A 22,090-nucleotide genomic window follows, 5' to 3' on the forward strand; every position below is an offset into this window, starting at 1 on the left:
TAAAAATCAATGTTTGTATCATCTAAAATTCAGAAAAATAACAGCTCAAATTTAGGTAAGTGAAATAACTAAATGGATACAAAAAATATTTTTACTCCTTCCAATATACAGATATTTTTAATACAACTTTTATTACTGAAAATGTTGGTGCTAAAAATTTTAAATAAATTAAATTAGTTTAAGAAAAAGTTTCAAACAGGCCAGATGAGTGATATTTAGGTAATTTAAAAAAATTGTAAGGAAAAAGTCCTTGTTATGTTTTAATAAATCTTTGTTATAAGCATGGAAGTGCATGGTAAAATTATCTCTTGAAAGTAAATAAAATTTTTATCTCAAGCCAATCTTGTAATATTTTATTTAAAAATTATATCGTTAAATTTTTGGAAAATTACCAAAATACAGATCAAATATAAAAATAAATGATAGGACAAGATTTGTTTAATTTGTTCAGATATTAAACTACAAATATTTTTTTTTAAAACATAATTTATTTGTATCAAATATATTATATCAAATCTATGCGAAATTTAAAAAAAGAACTAAATCAATTATTTTCATACAATTTTGTCTAAAATGGGCGTAAAATAGTTATTTGTACCAATAGATCAGTTATTTTTTTATTATAAATTTTCTTTATTGGAAAGGGATAAAATTAAAAAGTTCATGTAGTTCAATTTCCGTACTTTCTGTACCGTTTGTATTCGATATTTTAAAACAGTATCAAATATGTATTTTAAATTAAGAAACCTTTTTTGCTTTTTAAGGTTATATAATTTAGTTTCGTTTAATTTAATTTATTTTTAATAAAGTAATTTGTTAACTTAATTTCTTTTAACGCACTATCAATGAAGCAGTTAGGTATTCACATTTCAATTCAATTTCCTACAAATCAAAGTTTGTATAAACTAAAGAATGATAACAGATTAAAATTAGGAACTGAGAAAGCTTAGTAGTTACTTCTAATTAAAAATAATTCAAAAAACAATAATTAAATAACTACTTCAAGTAATGGCTCAAAATAATTTGATATATATGTGATAATTTATAAAATCAGTTGTTTTATTTATTTGAATATATGAGAAGAAATTTCTTAAGGTCCAATTAAGTATGCGAGACATGAAACAAATTAATATCACTAATACTTTTTTCAACTGTATTAGTATAGATAGGCCATTCATTGTTTTAAAAAATATGGGGATTTATTAAAAAAATTTTACATGTGCAAATCTTCAGAATAATATCATTTAAGTTAAGTTCCAAACTAAAGTTAAAATATTGAGTATTATATTACAAACATTTACCTTTCAAAAAAAAAAACACTAGCACCATAGAAATGCGTTTTATAGTAAATTCAATAATTACTGAAAGTGTATATATTTATAAAAAAAAATGAGGCATGATACTTAGTCGAATAATGTTCAATCAGTTAATGAAACGGTTCAGTTCCGGTAACCTGCGAAAAACCTTCGGTAATTATAATCTGCTGAAAACCTGCGGCGGCAGCAGGTGCTGCTCCATTCCAGCCCATCACACCGTGTAAAAGCTTTTAATATGCTTTGAAATGTATTAGAAAACTAGTCTTCATTACAAAATAAAGGAGATAAAAACCTCTCCGTACATTAATATAGATCACTTTTACAGTGTAGTTTACTGAAAATTTTGAATAGCAGTATAGAAACTGCATTTTACTGTAATATTATAGTATTTCAATTTATAGTATTGTGGTTCAAATGAACGATGCTATTTTTAAAACATGTAAAATTACCATTTAATAACCCAATATATATCTACTCTTTCAATTGATATTCAATTGATTTTCAATTGAATTCCACGACAGATTAATTCTTGAAATAAAGAATAGAAAAACCGACAGAAAAAAGTCACTCTTCCTTAGAGTACATAATTTATAGCATTTTCTTCCACTTGTTATCATTGAAAACGACGTTTAATAAGAATAAGACAGTAAATAACTATGAGAAATGATATCTTTTTACGAAGATGAACTACCCTGAAAATAACTTAATTTTTTGTCAGCATTTCATTACCAAATTTTTTCCACCGCATTTAATAAGCTGTTGCAAATCACAGAAGTTTGTAATCAGACAAGGAAATAATAATGTTTAAAAAATACAGTCTTGGTGGAGCCGATTATGTTATTATTTCTTTAACACTTTTGTTATCAGCTGGGATAGGGTTATGTGCAAGGTATTTCAAAGGTCAGCAGATAATATCTTCGGATTATTTGTTGGCAGGAAAAAATATGCCAAAATTTCCTGTCATCTTTTCTATCATTGTTACTCTTACATCCACGTCTTCCTTTCTTTCCGCGCCAGCTGAAGTTTACAAATATGGTATTGCTTTTTCTATCCATATTTTTATGATACCCATAGGAATGCTTATATCATCAAGCGTTATTATACCAGTGTATTTCCAATGTGAAGTGTCAAGCATAACTGAGGTAAGAAGTAGAATATCATTACATAAAGTTTCTGTTTTTATATTGCTGGTAGGAAACAAATGAAAGAGATTAGGGCAATTATAAATCTCACAGAAACCAAGTGAAAATTCTTGATGACACCATCAAAGCATTTTGATGGTTTATGTTGTTTCCAGTGTGATTCATGATGGTCCAACATCATTTGATGGTCACCATCATCCAGCATTTACCATTATGTGTTCATGGTTTTTGATATGCTGACAAACTTCCATTATTCCATGATGGAAAACGCCACTTTAATACTATGATGGTTAACCATCAAGAGAAGTTTGATTCTCATGAACCATCAATCAATATTGATTTGTGATTGTTCTTACGATACATTTCCATGAAGTCTTTTGTAGTCTGGAAAAAGTTTATTAAGGTATCGTGAATTTTATTTTACGTCGATTCAGCCTGCCAGTTATAACACTGGAGTCTAATTTGCAAAAAGTTTCGGTTGATAATATTGAGATTAAAAGATTTTGTTTTCCGATCTTTATCTATCAGTTTTAAAAGTTTCTGGAAATTGGTTACCCTGGAATATAATCTGTATGTGAATTGACCGTGTTATCTAGTGAAAATTACGAAGGAAAAAAACTGATAAGGTACTTAAATGGAAACAAAACTAATGAAAGTTTTTAGAGTAAGAAATGTCACTTTTGGAAAAAAGTGTGGTTTATAAATATTTTACTTCACTTCAAGCCCTTCTTTTGCAAACTAGAAAGCAACTTACATCCGAGCATAACTTGCTTTTTATTGAAATTTATTATCAATTTCAGCTAAAATCCAAAAATACTGTTGCAATACAGTATTTACAGTATGTTATATAGTTTATGTTAAAGGTATAATGATAAATTTTGTGTATAAAGTTATAAAGTATAATCCAAAAATATTGCTATTCATCGTAAATATCTACACACTTTAAAAAAAATTGTGTTTAAATAAAACCGTAATTTAAAACCGTAAACTTTCCCCTTGATTTATATAAAAAAAATAATATTCAGAAAAATCTTTTAATTCATTTCAAACATTTTACTTATTTACAAAAACAAATGAAAAAAACATCAATTTTAATTAAATAAAAATTAAATATTCCAGAGCAGCTACATCATCTTTCCAAGTTATTCCGAAATTCTGATAGCTAGTTTTAACGCAACACTATTGTTTATCGAGAATTTTCGGCATAGAATTTGCTAAATGTGTTTTCCATTTTCAGTGTATTGATATATTCATTCCTAAGAAATTTCAAAATATCAAATTTTTCGCATATTTTTTGGATTAGGAGTGGTTTTTTTCATGACAGAATTTCATAAAATTTTTTATCTCAGTTATTCTGTTAAGTTGACTATGAAAATAATTAAAAAAACCTTCACCCATTTGACATTTAACTATTAATATTTCTTTAAAGTTTCACTCAAACACCCATGGTTAAATGTTGAACCATAATATTGGTACTTGAAAGTTGAATAATATAGTTCAACAAATAGAATAATACGATTTAAATTAGCAGATTTTAAATGTATTAAGTTTCTCCAGAAACGAAAATTTCTGTTGTTTTTTTCTTGGTTGCAATTTTTTATTTTTTTCAGAGTCTTTCTTAAATTTGTAATTTCATTTGTCTGCATAAACTATAGATCTAAGTATAAAGCAAAGTGAAAAACTTAATATAGGGCTAAAATAAATACAAATCAGAAATACAAACTCTGAATATAAAGCCGAAATACAAATACGAACCAAAATTAAATATTACTATCAATATTAAATTTTGATTGTACGCTTTGATCTGCCCCAACTATTGCGTTTCAGTGTTAATGCTTCTTATAATTAGAAATCATTTTAAAAAAATGAAATTAAAAATGTTTGCTTTTAATAATTTTAAAAATATATTTTTCTAGTACCTTGAAATGCGATATGGACGAATTATTAGATATCTGGTGTCTGTTATGTTTCTTCTGCAGATGGTAAGAATGAATATTTGTATTGCATCAAAACGAAAGAAAAAAAAGTGATATAATTTTTAATTTAAGATCTTTTTTAGGTATTCTACATGTCCATATCGCTTTATGGAGCAGTTTTGGCCTTAAGTGCTACCACTGATTTGTCTTTTGAAGCTTCCATTGTGTCCTTGGGGGCTGTTTGTGCCTTTTATTGTTCCTTGGTGAGACTGGTTTCTGAATTGATTCATCATTTTCAGAAATATTAAATTTTAAAATTTGTTTCCTTTTTTTTATCCTTTATTGTATGAAATGGAAATTATTACTTACAATCTTAACTTATTTAATTTAATTTCTTGATTAAATGCATCGTATTTTATCGTTTATTAACAAACTATTATTGATCCATAAAAAAAAAAAGAATTTGAGTACGTGAACTTATTGAACTGATGGAGCAGGGATTTAGCTCTATGTTAGACCCGTGTCATTATTCTCTGACATTATCACTCTATCCCTAGAGGCGGCTTGAAGCTCACAGTTTCAGATCTTTGGGAACCAGTTTGTCTGAGAAGTAAAAGCTGCCTGTGTGTAATTCTGATCTCATTGACAATCAAGTCGTTGACCTAGAAAATGAGTACCGCAGTGGACTGATCGTTAAGACACGGTTCCCAGCAGATCACCGAAGTCAAGCATCACGGTCAGTGTGCGCGTGGGTGACCACTTGGATTAATCTGCGTAGGGACCAAGGGTGTGCGGTATTAGTCCTCGTTAAACGCCATTAGCCCATTGTGCAGCTCTAGTGCGAAGTAAATTAAGTACAACAACTACAACAACGACCTAGAAATTGAGGAATTTTAACTTCCATTCCCTGGTTGTGAGCTGGCTTATGTGGGAATACTTTATACTTATTGCAAAGCAACGCATTTAATACAATCGATGAAAAATTATTAAATTTTACAAAATGAAAATATGGATAAATAAAATATCTTTATTGTACTTATCTAATTTAGATAGTTTAATGCTTGAAAGGTATTTCAATTCTTAGCTCTTCGTTTCATAGTACATTTGAATTTATAGAACTGAAATCGCTGATTTTTTCTTTTTTTTTGTTATTGGTGTATGTAGAAACTATGAGATTTTGTGGTAATTTTAAGAACAATTCTCCTATCTACAAAAGGAAATCTTTTGCAACGCTTGGAAAACTAAAAATTGATTTTTTTTAAACTCATCTTTAATGTATATATTAGCTACTGCGCGCATTTATGAGACGTAAAATTCATTATGCTTTGACATTATGCGCATTTAACGCTTCCAGTATCGCGACGTAATGAAGCACTTTACGTATTTTTTCAATAGTGACATTGCAGATATTTAGAATTTTCACAAACCATCCCGGTGCATCTATGTTTTAATGTTGCGAACAAATTGCGTATGATTGTGACACAGAATTTTTAATCTCCATTTGCTCAGTTGCATAAAAATGCATAAACATACGTAAAATTGGTAATTATTTATTAAAAATTATTTTCAAATAGTTTTTTTAAAAACTTCAAAAAAGAAAATATGCAATTTTAATTTTGGAATGAGTCTATTTGTAAGTTTAGAAACTGATGACTAGGTCCACGGAGAGCAATCATTGAATGCAAGTTTTTTTTTCAATGTCCACTCATAAATTGCCATTGGTCATTCGAGTATCAGAAGTGGAGTTGCGTTGACCATTCTTTCAGGGTGCACCATATTAGGTGTGCCATCGTTACTCCCACAATAATAAGGACTAATAGAACAAAAAAGAACGAAAGAAGATCAATGTCTCTGATCTAGATTCGAACAGGGGATCTTTCTGGTGTGAGGTCAGCTCCCTGACTACCATACAAGCCGATTGACCAGCCCATCGGATGCTAGTGCTTTAAAACGTCTTCGCAAAATATATTCTTACAGAAAATTCAAATTCTATCACCAAAATAGGGCAGGAAAAAAACCTTTAAGTTAAGGAGCAAACTAATTTTTCAGTAACATAAAAAAGGGGAATAAAACCATTGTCAATTTGAATGTAACTGGTCTCCTCTCGTTTTTTACTCGATGTATTTCGTCTTATCACTATGATCAATCTCTTAAATCTTAATTAATAATTATTTATTTTAATATTTCGGGTGAACTTAAAACTGTTTTGCAGACAAATGCTTTTCAAGCATATTTTTTTAATTTACAAGAAAAACATTGCTCAAATACTCTAACTACAACGCTATACTAATTTTTAATCCTTCTTACCATAAAGCTGTTTTGTGTAATCACTGCTGTCGCTTTCTTACATAATATCTACATAATAATTTTAATATTCAGGGTGGACTTAAAGCTGTTTTGTGGACGGATTGTTTTCAAGCTATTTTAATGATAACTTGTTTATTAGCAATATACATAAAAGGCATCAGTGATGCAGGTGGTATTTTTGAACTCTTTCAAAAAGCTTCAAGTGGAAAGAGACTGGACTTATTCGAGTAAGAATGTTTTCATAGTTATGAAACTCATCGCATACGATATTGTCTTATTTTTGTAACATTACAGGCTCATGCCAGATATAACCAGGAGGTATGGATTTTGGGCATGCGCAACTCAAGGAATATTAGTAGGAGTGTCTTTTTTTGGAACTAACCAAGTTGAAGTACAAAGATTACTCAGTCTCAGTACCATTAAAAGAGCAAAATCGTATGTATATAACAATCTAAAAACATTGTGTGTGTGGATCATATCGATATATTTTATAGGTTTCAGAAATAGCTATTAAATGCTAATTCGAATTGATACTGAATTACAAATGCATTAGCTCTTGAGTTCCTGTTTTTATCATAATTACGGAGCTTAGATAAGTGGTTTAAAATTATCTAAAGATAGAGAGCCTGACCTTGCATAAAAATCATATTTACTGTTTCGTGTTTTTTTCTTTCTTTTTTTTTAGTAACCAAGGAATACTTCACACTGCAAACCAAAATTGCCAAAATTAATTATTGATTGTTTCCAAATACGTATGTACTTTCCATATTTTCAGAATATCTAGTAGATGGCAGCATAATAGCTAGGAACATGTTACAGTCAACATGGTAATTGTAATATTTTTCAACAAAAATTCTATCCTGATCTTGAAAAATGCATCTCGTTCTGATCTTAAGAAGTGTAGTACATCAAGTTTACACATGTCTTAATAGTTTTCTGGCAACTAATAGTAGAATTAATTATCCTTCTATTACCAAACAGAACTTACCCCCAATTAAAATTATGACAATTTGATCTAAACAAATTGTATGTTAAAAATCATGCATTCCACGATAAGGAACGATTTCCTCGTAGAAAAATAATGCTAAATTTATCTTTTGTTACATATTTAAAAACAAAGCTGTAATTGTCAACGAATCATTTTAGCATTCCACACTATAAAACTTTTTAGAGTTCTTTAACACCAAAAATGGGGGAAACTTCTTTACACCAAAGTAATGTAGTTAAACACCATAATTAACACTTGGTTTATTTCACCAAGGAATGGTCAAGGAGGGATGGTCATAAGGATTACCTCGATCGCAGTACACCAACCATTCTCAAGGGGGAGAAGATGTTTGCAGCGCAGTCCACCATATTTTAGAAAACCATTAGTGCAATCCGTTATCACCGGTTCCTGGCGTTACACTATGAATTATCTTTTGTCCTACTTAATGTGAAGTAGCTGCCATCATTTTTGTCATTCAATAACATTAAAATTGATAGTAATAGTAAAATATTATACAGATATTATTCAGAAAAATTATTTTTATGAAACAGTTTAAAATTAGAATATTTAGTTTAAGATGCATTCGAAATATAAATTCTTCTCAAAATAAAATTAGCTTCTAAAAATAAATTATATACTTCTCAAAACAAAATTAGCTTAAGCAAACATACACATATCATAGAAAGAATATCAACAAGAATTCGAACTTGACTTAATAGTACAGAAGTGGATAGAAATAATACATTATAACGTTACAATGTTATTATTATACAGTTGACAGAGGTTTAAAAGTTTAAATATAATCACCCTCATAACACATCTAAAAACATGCATATTCATTTTAACGGGGAACTTCTGCAATGTGTGCTAGTTTGTTCAAGATTTAAACATGTAAACTGCATGAGTGCCTAACTTGGAATCGGGAAATTTAAACAATTTTTGTAATTCAAATCTCTTTTCATGAAACTTTCTTTGAATATTCTATTCAAATAACGACCAATTTATTTTTCAATGATATTTTTCCCCTTTATACTTTTCCTATTTCCGCATTTAAATTTTAAAATAAAATGCAGAATATTTTATCCAATTATGTATTTGAATATTTATAGAACTCTTCGAATGAGTAGTTTCCCAGTGTGTCTCATGTACACAACGTGCTGTTTCTTAGGACTTGTGTTATATGGTGTTTATTATAACTGTGATCCAATCTTAAATAAAGAGAGAACAGGATTAACAAAATATGATCAAGTAAGTAGCAAATGTAGAAAGTAAATTAAACAAATTAATGTAATGCTTTCATGGCTATTTAAACTGTTATTATGCATAGTAATATAATATAGTGGGCCGAGATAGCCTGGTCGGTAGAGCGCTGGGCCCATGTCAGAGAGTTCGTGGGCTCGAACCCGCCGGCTGAAGACTCCCCGTGTAGTAAAGTGACTGATGCATGTTAAATCTATCGAGTCTCAAAAGTCCTCCGTGTTCCCATAACATATCAATGCCTCTGGGGTACTGGATTGGAGATCGATCGTTCTCTGATTCAGGTCAAAATTACGATCTGTGGATGAATGAATGGATGTATGAATGGGTCCACCCTATAAACGGGTGTGACGTATGGTGAGGCAGAAGTCGAATTCTTGGCCATAGATGGCGCCAACGGAAAACAAGAACAATCGCACCCCCTCTGCCTAAGCAGGCATATGTCAACAACAACAATGTAATAAAGTAAAATAGTATTAAAATGACAGATAAAAAATGAAACATTTAAAATAAATAACATTTAAAATAAAAAACATTTAAAGTGAATAACATTTAAAATAAATAACATTTAATACTTTCATATACTATGATAATATTCTTATAGAAATACTATTAGTTGGAATGAAAAGTAATGTCATTTCGGAACATCAAATATTCGTTAGCCTTAAAAACCAATTCATTTTCGATCTGGCAGTGAAAGGTTGTTACTAACGAGGGAAATATATTGATTAAAACTAAAATATTGATGACAAATGCACCGAAACGACATTACTTTCCTATCCTCCTAATATTAACTATGATAATGTATTCTTATATTAATACTTATAGAAATAAGACTTTTATTTCAAACTAAATTATATTCTTTGGGCAACAGAATCCATTTTTGAGTGAAAGCAATAAATTTAAGATGATGCTAAATTTTTATCATTATTTTCGTACACATATTGTACTTTAAAAAATATCTATTGGTTATTTAATATTATTCGGGATATATATGATAAAGAGATTAAATGTCTATAAATATTTGAATCTGCTAGACACAAATTATAAGATATTTTCTTAAGTCACGATGGATGAGATAACTCTTCTTCCAGAAATATTCGCTATGAGCTAAGAACGAAATAACTCGTTCTCTACACCAGGTTTTCTACATCATTACATAGTGTTGAGCTACTTATTTATCAACATTTAAGCGTATTGAGATTCATCATATTCTATCTTTAAAATATTTCAATAAGGTGTCGACAGGACGATTGTTAGAGCCCTTGCAAGGATTTTCGAAACTGTGAAAATTTGCTTTTCACTTATTTTTCTCTTATTATTATTTTTTTTATATTTGTAAACATAGTTAGGATTGTTATTGATTATTTTTTGAAGTAAAATAAACAAGCTTTAAAAGTATTTGCATTCGTTTCAATTCTGGAACTGCGGGGAAGCTCTTAGCTCAAAGGGTGAGACATAGGCGTGATCATCCTTTACGCTATAAGGGCTTCCCAGAGATATTGATTTGTTATGTGAATTAGGAGAACTTTGTATTCCTAACAGATTAAACGTGCACCAGTCACCTCCGGCCAGTTGGGATCGAACTCTCTACTTCTCGGATGTACCAGTCAGGCTATCCCAGCCACCTGCGAAAAAAGTGCTTATAATAACTAAACACTCAAGTGGCTGGGTGGCGCAGTTGGTTTGACGTCAGCCTTCTGAGCCCAAATCTGCGGATTCGATCCCCGGCCAAGACACCGGATTTTCGGGATGCAGAAAATCCTCAGCGGCCATGTCGTATGATTATGCGGCATGTAAAAGATCTCTGGAGTGCCTTATTGGCTCTATCCTGCAAAATTAAATTCCTAGTGCTCTTTAGCATCCAAATATAGTCTCAGTGCTGCCATCTAGTGTGGCAGAAACTAGACGTCCAAATTAACATGGCCAACGGTATCTCACCCATTGTGGTGGTCCTGAAAGAGTGGATACCACTTCTGGAGAACTTCACTCAAAATAAATTAAAGCACAATTATTTTTCGCAATACTATTGTTAAACACTTTTACTTCTTAGCCTAAGAAAATATCATTTATCCAGATTTATTTAGCTCCAGAAATGGTGCTAAAGTTAAACGATGTCATAGCGAGAATTCAGTATCTCTTTTCACAAACAGTGCACAGTAAGTGTTCTGTATGGTTCACCACTGTTTCTTGTCCATACACGGCAATAATTTTAATCTCGTTACTCGCAACGAAAGTAAGAGTAAAATGTACGTACTTATGATTGAACTTTAATCTCTTTTTTAGATTGTCCCGGCTTACATTGCAACAAGATTTAGTTCTTATCCGGGATTGACAGGTTTATGCATAGCTGGTATCTTCAGTGCTTCTCTGAGTACTATATCCTCGTGTCTAAACTCTGCCTCAACAGTTACAGTCATAGATTATCTAATACCATTCTTCGGAAAGGACAACATTTCTGATTTTAAAATCATTTTGCTGGCAAAAATTGTGTGTAAGTATCTAAAGACTTCATTAATATTATAGGAATAGAAACTATTTGAGTGAACTTAACAAAATTATCTATTTAAATAACTTCTGAATGCCATTCAATATATATAAATGAATTTGCGATTAACTTTCATGCGATTACATTACGATAACATCTTAACTACACGCGATTACATCTTAACTACATTGCGATTAACTTTCATCCAGAGGGCCGTACTCATGAGTTGTGATGTATTTGCTCATATGCAGCTGACAACTGAGATTAACTTGCATAGCCACCTTATTGTTTCAAACTCGGTGCTTGTGCAACTTAACCGTCCGCCTTTACTTTTCGACTTAGTTTTCGATGCCCAGAATTGCACGTGACTCGAGGCGTTGCGACTGATAGTCCGCATTGCATGGTGTTCTCGTTCAGGAGGCTTTTTTTATGGTGGAAGGTATTTAAGTATATGCATATAATTCCCAACTTTGAGAGAAATTAATTAAGTAGTTTATTGTAAATAACTTTACAAAGATATGTACAAATTTTCTAATAAATAATAATAGTTTATTGAATAATGTAAATGACAATATTTGACAATAATAGTTTATTGAATAATGAATAATGTTACCCCCGTTGCAAGTATGATCAAGTAAGNGTAAGTAGAGAAATTAATTAAGTAGTTTATTGTAAATAACTTTACAAAGATATGTACAAATTTTCTAATAAATAATAATAGTTAATTGAATAATGTAAATGATGTTTAGATTTACCCCCGTTGCAAGCCTTGCATTATTAGCTAACTAGTATATTAAGTGATATATTATATAATTAACTAGTATAACTGACATAGTAATACAGTTATAAATAAATAGTAAAACTAATATATATATTTAATAATACTAGTATATTGTACGGAACACAAAGATCGTTTTGATTGAAGATTAATGAAACAGTCCTTATCTGTCTTCAGTAAGATTTTAAAAATTTATTAGCAAAAACTTCAAGAAAATACTGAAAATGTTATTTTGTTACATTAATTTCCTAACTAGATCAATAGATATACTGCTTTAAAGCTTAGAAACTTTTCGTTTATTTCTTTTGAATGCATTTTCAGTTTCAACTATTTATTTTTATTTAAAAGCTATTATCTATGGTGGACTATGCATTGGTTTGAGCTTTGCTTTTCTACAATCACGCAGTATTCACCATTTGACTCAAGTATTTATTGCCTTACCTCAGGGTATTATTTGTGCTGTTTTTCTGTTTGGAATGCTGACAAGAAAAGCTGGTGATAAAGTAAGTTTTATTCTCTAAGATTCACGAAATATGCTATTTAGGGGACAGTTGCTATTATTTGGCCACCTCTATTATTTTATAGATATTGACAGCTGTCGCTTTCTTTAACTGTTAAGTATTATGAATTTCGGTAATCCCCATCTTGACCATCTTTTAATTGACATTTAAACGGATTTTCTATTTACGATATTTCCATTTATTTCCATATATACGATATTTCCATTTTTTACCATTTCACAACACCTTATACACGATATGTCATGTTGTTCTTAAAGTAATTGTCTACGATTACTTTATAGCCGGTTATGAGATAGACGGATTAGCCCTCTCAGGTACACTATGTGCCCTACTGCCTGGAAAAAAATAACTTCATAAGGTGATCCTAGTGAGAGAGAGCGAAATTCTGGTTATTTAACCGTATAGGGGGGGGGAATAATGAAGTATTTTTTCCTCACTCTAGACCAGTGATTCTCAACCACTGTGCCGCGGCACTTTTGTGTGCCGCCAAATTTTTAAAATGTGTCGCCAAATATTAGAAATGATACAATAAAAATTAAAATGCTTTTTTTATTACGAGTAAAGTTTAAATTAAAGAAAAGTGTATATTATGTATAATATCATATATATATGTATACATAATATTATATATATATATATACTTCTACAATTTTTCCGGGCTTTAACAGCGTGAAAATCTTTGTCATTGATTGTCTTGTCTCTGACAATCTCAAAATAAGTTAAAATAAGAAGGAAGCATTTAAATTGTTTATGGCAATTTTAAAAAATGTTGAATTAAGTAGAAAATTTAATGACCATTAAAATTATTAATTAACAAAAGAAAGAAAACTAAATAAGACTTTCTAACGGAAATAAAAGCTAATCATTAAAGTAAGCTATGCAATTAATAGTTATAAAAGCGAATTAGCAAAGGATAACTAACAAAAAAATATGCTAACATTTAATTAGCAAAAAAACTAGTTAACAAGAAATCACACAAAAATAGCAATGTAGAAAAACTAACAATTAATAACTATAGAAAACAAGTTAACAATTAATAACTAGCAAAAAAATAAATAACTAATACCAACTAATACAAAATTAGTCGAAAGAAATAATTATCTCTCAATAAACGTGCTTTTGTTGTACATATTATTTTATTTCACATTCAAAATTATTATCACTAACTATTTAACACAGTGTATTATAGGTAAGTAAACAACTTTTAAACTAATTTTTTTTTATTGTGTACCGGCAAATTTCGAAATCGTTAAAATTGTGCCGCCACAAAAGAAAGGTTGAGAATCACTGCTCTAGACAATTTGAAAATCATATTTCTTATAGTTATTTTACTGTTTTGATTGAATAAGGTTAAATAACACTTTAAAAAATTTGCCATTTAACCATTTTTGTCGAGACATTTCTAACGGTGTATTACGTGAAAATCCTATAATTAGATTTTGAGTCCATAGAATTTTTTTAAAGAGTTATCGTGCTTGCTTGATAGTGCCATTATCATTGTTTTCATATAAAGAATAACTTAAACACAACGTGTAAAATAAACATTGTTCTTAATACACACCATTCAAAGGTTTGAAAAGATTATTTCAAGCACATTCTCATTAAGCCTTTTATCTCCCATTACTTATTTATAGTTTTAACTTATTTTTGGCATAAATTACTGATTATGTTATTAACACTAGAAAGACGGAAAATTAGCATATACCTATATTGCCCAAAAGCAGTCAAAATGACTGGATTGTGAATGCCTAAATAAATTTGTTTAAAATTAATTTTTAACATTTTTTGTATTATTTACAGTTTTACAATGAGTTATTAGTAAATATTAGCAATAAAAAAATTATACGTTGTACAAAAAGTCACAAAATTCTAAGAAATTGCGTCATTACATATATTATTGCTTTTCTAATTGAAATTAAAAGCAGTCAAAATGACTTCCTTAGGCAATCTAGTGTTAATGCATTTCTTTTTATTTTCAATGGCGAGGCAAAAAGTATAAATATCGAAAAAGGACAAAGATACAAAAGTATTATTATGTACNAACAAGGGATAACGAGAAAAACAAATATATAAAAAACAAATTAACAAAGGATAACTAACAAAAATTAAGCTAACAATTATTTATTTGCAAAAAAACTAGTTAACAAGAAATCACAAAAAAATAACAGTTAATAATTATAGAAAACAAGCTAACAATTAATAACTAGCAAAAAAATAAATTAACTGTTACTAACTAATTAAAAATTGTTCGAAAGAAATAATTAATCCCTTAATAAATATGCTTTTGTAGTACATATTGTTTCACATTCAAAATTATTATCACAAACTATTTAATACAGTGTAAAATAGGTAATTAAACAGCTTTTAATCAAATTGTTTTCATTGTGTGCCGTCAAATTTCGAAATCGTTAAAAGTGTGCCGCAACAAAAAAAAAAGGTTGAGAATCACTGCTCTAGACAATTTGAAAATCATATTTTTTATAGTTATTTTACTGTTTTGATTGAATATGGTAAAATAACACTTTAAAAAATTTGCCATTTAACCATTTTTGCCGAGACATTTCTAACGGTACATTACGTGAAAATCCTATAATTAGATTTTAAGTCCATATAATTTTTTTAAAGAGTTATCGTGCTTGCTAGATAGTGCCATTATCATTGTTTTCATATAAACAATAATTTAAACACAACGTGTAAAAAAACATAGTACACACCATTCAACACATCATTTTAATACACACCATTCAAAGGTTTGAAAAGATTATTTCAAGCACATTCTCATTAAGCCTTTTATCTCCCATTACTAATTTATAGTTTTAATTTATTTTTGGTATAAATTACTGAGTTTGTTATTAATACATTTCTTTTTATTTTCAATGGCAAGGCAAAAAGTATAAATATCTAAAAGGACAAAGGTAGTATTATGTACAGGAGATGGCAAAACAAGACCGAGGTCCTTACCCTTAAAGTTCTCTTGGTACTCAATACTTTGAGAACTCAATGTATTCTTTAAGGGCCTCAGATCGGAGCAAGTTAAACTTCAACTCAATCGGAGCAATTATCAAAACATCTAAAACTAATTTTAAAATTCAATCGTTAAATAATGTAAATATTCATGCATATTCATATCAATATTCATAGCATATAATTTAAGAAATAAGAATAAAGTTAATTGTTTAAATTTTAAACAAATTTAATTATATAATCGTGGAATTATATGAATTTATTTAATTTCAGTGTATTTCTTTTGGTGCTGTTGTGACTTATATAATAATGACCTGGATAGCACTAAGTACTCTTTATACAGGATATGTCCAACCTTCATTACCTTTAAACAACAGCAAGTGTCCTTCATCACAAAATGAAACAATGTCTGAAAGTATTTTTAATGTATCCTCATCAATATTACCATCATCAAATACTGAAAAGTAAGTTTAAATAATTTTTTTAAGAGTTCCCAATTTTCTTTAAAAGCTCAATATTTAAAACAGTTACAATTTAAGGAATAGAATCGCTTAGATAAATTTTTTTGATTTTATGAATGCAATATGCATCTTGATTTTTTTCAAGTCTTTCCTGCTTTAAAGGCAGTAACATTTTATTTACAAATATATACTAAGTAAGATATAATTTTTTCCATTCATATAAATATCTTTTTATTTCAAGTGTATTTTGAATTTATATATTTACTATTTTGCACTTCAAGCATATAACTTTTTTTTTAGTTTTCATATATGAAAACAAATACTAAAACAAGTTGCACTCGCAATAAAATTTTGGCGTAAAAAAAATATTTTGTGCATTTAAATTTGAAGAACTGATTGAAATTTGAGAATAATTAAATATCTACATGAAAGAAAATTGTGTACACTATGAACTCATCAAATTTTTCTTTCAATCCATAATCCTTGTACTCAATGGATGCTAACACAAAGCATTCTAAGATTTGTGAATATATAACGAATACTTCTGAGTATTTCAGACGAAAATTTTATAAAATATGTGATTCATAATTAATACTTGAAATATATATATATATAATTGAATTTCAACCATATGATCACTTTGAACAAGTACTCGTACTCTATAAATAATTTTGATATCTATTAATTAAACTCTGTCTCATTGTTGCTGTTGTTTTGCATGGAGGCATCTGTGCGGAATGATTTATGGTGATTTTTTTTACCCAGGTAATTAAAATTGAGGCCCAGATAATTAAAATTGATTAAGTGACATAGATATTTTTCATAATAAAATGAACAATAATTCATCGAATATATTTTTTTAATTTTACAATAGCTTTAAAGATTACATCCATTTTAATTTTTAATCTTATAACAATAATTTTACAGGAGCAGTATTAGACATGTTACTTAGTCCTAAATTCCTAAATTTTTTCAGTGTGAGTTCAAATAAGAAAATATAATTACTTCCCTATGCATACGAGTATAGTTATTAAACATAAGTAATACACACCAAAATATTACCTTTTGACTTAGAAATATTTCTTTACTGTGAAAAGATAATGCAAGTTTTGGTAAGTGTTTTGAACTGAACTATTTTTATACTATTCAATAATTGTTCATAATAAAGATAAGATTTTTTTTGCTGAGTATAAATTTTTTAATGAACATAATAAAATGTTCCAAAAATTTTTCATGCTGAAATGTATAAGTTTGAAACAATGATGGCAAACGAAACTGAAGTAAATTATTTTTCTCAAGAAAAGGACTTGTTGGAAATAAAGAAATAATAATAATGTAAGTTTGCTGTTCTCTATAATTTGAGATAAATTAAAAATATCCTGGATAGTTGATGACAATGCTCAGCTAAATGTAGCATTTTATAAATATACTCAGCTAATTTTACATAAAAAGCTCAGAACATTTATATATGATATTTAATAACTTGAATGTTGAAAATATATGTTAGAACTATAACTGTATGTTCTTTAAAAAAAATTTTTGACTAATAATTTTATTTTCATATTTAACTGTACATAAGTGTATATTTCATATTTTGTTCCTTGGATATGTTATGTTTCAGTGCATAACATTTTTTTATAACATGGGGGAGATACATTAATTTAGTAAAAAAAAAGTAGATATTTTTTTTTCTGTGTCCAGCGGGGATATGTGTGATGCCACAATTGGCATTTCATACTTATTTCCTATCCTTTAAAATATATTTAATTACTTAAACTTATTTTATTAATAGAATTATATTTAAAATAAATCAAAGATTTAATCTTTTAAAACGAACATAAAATATTTTATTCTTCTCTTAGATCAATGCAACGGATACTCTTTATTTCAATATTAATTCAGACTAATTAATTCACTGTCGTGCCTAATCGAAACCAAAAATCTATTTAAAACTTTTTATTCTAAATTTCTAACCGCTAAACGTTTCAGTTGCATGATTGTGATGATTTTCATAAATTTATTGGCAACTCAAGATCGCCAATGCATTTTTTAAACCCAATATTGATATGCGGGGTTAGTTTTGTTTTGGCTGTTATATTTTGATAAATCGCCGATTTTTGGATCTCCTACCCATGCTTTTCCTGTGTCCGTTAGGAACAATTGTATTCATTTTTAATTCAAAATTTGTGGCTACTAGGAGTGCCCTCTGGACGCTCCAGTCCCAGCCATCTTAACCGTCTTAAACATGTAATTCTAACAGAATGCTAACAAAAACTTCTCAATATCGAAGTTATATTTTCTTGATCCGTTTAAGAGATTTATTCTGCAATTTTATATAATGGTCATTGTTTATAATCTTCACGAATTATTGTTTAATAAATTTGATTTTTACTATGATTCATATTAATTTCCTATAGATCGTCATTTTGTTTCATCCATTCATTAACGGCCAAAAAGAACAATAATGAATTTATAAATTTCCACTTCCACAATCGATCACCTCCACCAAAATAACATCGTCTGGGGAAAAAACCGGCCTGTGTTTAATGATGACCACACTGTTGTCATCCGGCTGGTGATCTCAAAATTGTTGAAGTTTTAACATTTTAAAATACCAGGAACAACCAGGCCGACTACTGGTTGTTTCGACAATATTTTCCATAATTCTGGATTAAACCGTAACGGATAAAAAACGCATAAGTTCTTGATTAAAATAATATTTTTGAAGTTTTATTTTTCATCTTTTAAAATTCTAATTAATAAACTAATGTTTTACTGAAATTTGTGAATTAAATATTCTCCTTAATGGTCTACATCAGATATAAAACAACGAATTTCACATCCACTGTGCTTTTTTTTTTATAAATAATTAATTGAATGTGTGTGTTTTGTTTATTAAGCAATGTTCATGAATAATTTTTATTTAATTATATTCATCGAAAAAGCTATCAGCTTAAAAATTTTAAAAATGCTTACGACCTTATAGCTTGAACTATGGTTATGAAGCTTATTAGAATATATTTCAATGCATATTTTTTGAAAAAAATATTCTAAATATTAATTATAAACCGCTAATAAAATTGAGTTAATATGAATTTTTCATTAGTTTGAAGGTATAACCCGGCGAAAGATAACGAAAGAGAGTTAATATACTTTTAAGTCTTTATAGTTATTTTTATTTTTAATTTCCAAAAAAAAATATTGATATTTACTCAGAGTATATTTTAAATAATGTAAACCTCAACTCAAGATAGTCACCCACTAATAATTAAATAGTTTTAGTGAGCAGTATTCCAATTTTAAATAATATTTTCTAATAAAATAATGCCAATTTAATTCTACAATCAGATTTTCCAGAAATGCTATTTAGACCAATATGTTTTCCAGATTTTAGAGTCTTAAAAATATTTTTATCTTCGTATATTATACGTTAAAACATGCTTTCACGAAAAAAAGTTTTTTTAAAAAAATGTACAGTATAAAATCGATTTTCCAAAATTAATAATCTCTTAATTTTGTAGTTTTAAACTTTCGAGAAAAAAAATTTGGAGCATTTATAGTACATCGAGCTATTTCTCTCAATCTTATAAAGCAAAATGTCTTATTTCTCACATTTTCGAAATTTCTGTCGAACTATAATTCTATCATCAAAAGTTTAGAAGTATTACAAAAAAGAGAAGAAGAAAAAACGAAATTCTGACTTATATACAGGTAGGTGAAAACCTCGTAAATATATCATTTTGCATTCTGAAATTATTGTCATTCTTATCATCTAAAGCTAATATTGGTAAAATATTAAATAAGTTAGCTTGAATATAAACATAATAAAAACAGTAATAAATGAATATGTATTTCAGGAATCCTTTTGTACTGTACAAAATGACATTTATGTGGTATTCTTTTATTGGATTCCTTCTGAATATTTTACTCACAACTTTTGCTGTCTTAATTACTGGTGGTAAGTACTCTCTTTCATAAGCAATGAATTATTTTCTTTAAAGCAATTTCAAGCATGAATACATTTAAACTTCTATTCAATTCTCAGTTTTTTATTAACTGTAACTACATGCATGTTTTGCTGCTTATAAGAGACTTTGATTTAGAATGGATGAAAACTTAAGAATGTATTCCAAATATCTTAAAATCATTTTTTGCTCTAAACATTTAGTAAAATGGAAACGGATATTTTCTGGTATAAAAGCAACATAATTATGTTAGTTATGAATGTGTTATCTTGTAAGATTTTTGTACTTTCAGATAAATAAGTTAAAATATAGCTTACTAAAGTTTTCATATTAACTATGCCAAAAGTAATTTGCGATGTTCTCTGTAGCTCATTAAGGGTTTGGAGAGAAATTTATCCCAAAGGACCTAAGTTTACTAAGTTTTCATTTTTATTATTACCAAAAGTTATTATCTATATATTTATTTCTTTTATGGGAAACCAAAAACGCAGATATTTCCCCGTCTAAATTGGCAACAACACTATAATGTATTTTGTTATGTTGTCTTAATGAGTAATATTTATTAGTGTAGAAGTAGTGTTGAATAGTTAGTTATACGTTAAACATTTATTTAGAATAATTTTGTATTTTTATAGAAATGGAATCTTAGGTACGAAGCAATTATTTGAATTTATTTTTTAGCCTTTCTAAAATGGCTGTAGGTACGCTGCTATGGTGCTGCATGCTGTCGTACCAAATATTGCTGATATAGCTTGCCTTTTTTCAAGCAATAGCAGACATATTATATTACACAAGTTATGGATTGATAGGTGCGCGAGGAGGTAGTTGTACAGCTCGTAATGGGACTTGGGGAGGAGTTTTCTATCTTATCTCATGAAAGAGAAGGAAATAACTTTAATATTTCTGCTGTCCACTATACTGAAATGTTACGAACTTATGTTGGTTTGTGTAATTTAATGGCTTCTGAACATATTTCAAATTATTAATGCAATTCAATATATAGATAACTTTGATAATATCACAATATCATGTGTATCTTTTGAAAACAATTAAAATTGAAATCAAAGTACATCCGCTCGGGTAAAGTGGAGGTCCAACAGATAGTAAAAAAAAAATTGAGAAAAAATTATGACCTCCTGTCACTTTCTTTTATTAATTTCTACTTTGTGTGACATATTGTTATTATTTTTCAGGTTGGAAGAAGAACGTAATACCTGCCGGTTCTAAATACTTAAGCCCAGTTACACGATTCTGGATGGACAAAAATGATGACTCTAATCTGGAATTAAAATAGAACTTTTCACTAACACAAGGTGTATATTTGCAGAGAAAGATCCCGTTATTATGGTCCTCAATACATTTCCAATTCAAATTAACTTAGAATCGAAAGTCTTTTGATTGCATTCTAAAGAGGTACTTTTTAATAAAAAAAAGTATTTTCATGTATAATAAAACTGTTAGAGAATGATGGCAACATTTTTTACCTACCTCACTTTAGAACTTCAAAGCTATTAGAACATCGGGGGAATCATATCTTCAAAGTTTTCAAACAGTCCGACAGAATGGAGGGAATAAATTTCGCTGAGGGAAAGGACTGTAATTTCTATATTTTTCTCTAAAGTAACAGAAAAATTCCCTGGGTCAAGAGAATAGCTGCAAGCCTTGGGACAAATTTTCAGATGATAAATCTTTGAGAGTTAAATAATTAAAACGAATGCAAAAATTATTATTTTACACCCTTCAACTATAAGTTTGCAAATACTGCTTTAATTATTCAAATGTAAGTATAAAACTTCTAAATAAATTAAATGAGTTTAAGAAAAAGTTTTAGACAGACCAGGAGAGTGATTTTACAGTCATTTTAAAAAATTTTATGGAAATTGTAAATTTTATATATTAAGAAATATTTGTTGTGGAACGGCACGGGAAAATTATTTCTAGAAAGTATATAAAATAATATGCAACAATAGTAATCGTAAATTAATAA

At 28.6% G+C, this 22,090-nt stretch overlaps 1 protein-coding gene across 1 annotated transcript; it reads left to right on the top strand.

Annotated features, from left to right (window-relative positions):
• Positions 1–2,051: 2,051 nt before the first annotated feature.
• On the top strand, positions 2,052–21,571 carry LOC107436334 (sodium-coupled monocarboxylate transporter 1). Its single transcript, XM_043054805.2, has 11 exons — positions 2,052–2,458; positions 4,375–4,440; positions 4,518–4,637; positions 6,754–6,908; positions 6,976–7,116; positions 8,779–8,917; positions 11,213–11,420; positions 12,541–12,695; positions 15,951–16,141; positions 19,996–20,096; positions 21,297–21,571. Exons 1-11 carry the CDS (start codon positions 2,117–2,119, stop codon positions 21,395–21,397), a joined length of 1,719 nt encoding a protein of 572 aa, XP_042910739.1. The 5' UTR covers positions 2,052–2,116; the 3' UTR covers positions 21,398–21,571.
• Positions 21,572–22,090: the final 519 nt, after the last annotated feature.

Source organism: Parasteatoda tepidariorum, chromosome 8, assembly GCF_043381705.1.
Source record: "Parasteatoda tepidariorum isolate YZ-2023 chromosome 8, CAS_Ptep_4.0, whole genome shotgun sequence".
Lineage (NCBI taxonomy): Eukaryota > Metazoa > Arthropoda > Arachnida > Araneae > Theridiidae > Parasteatoda > Parasteatoda tepidariorum.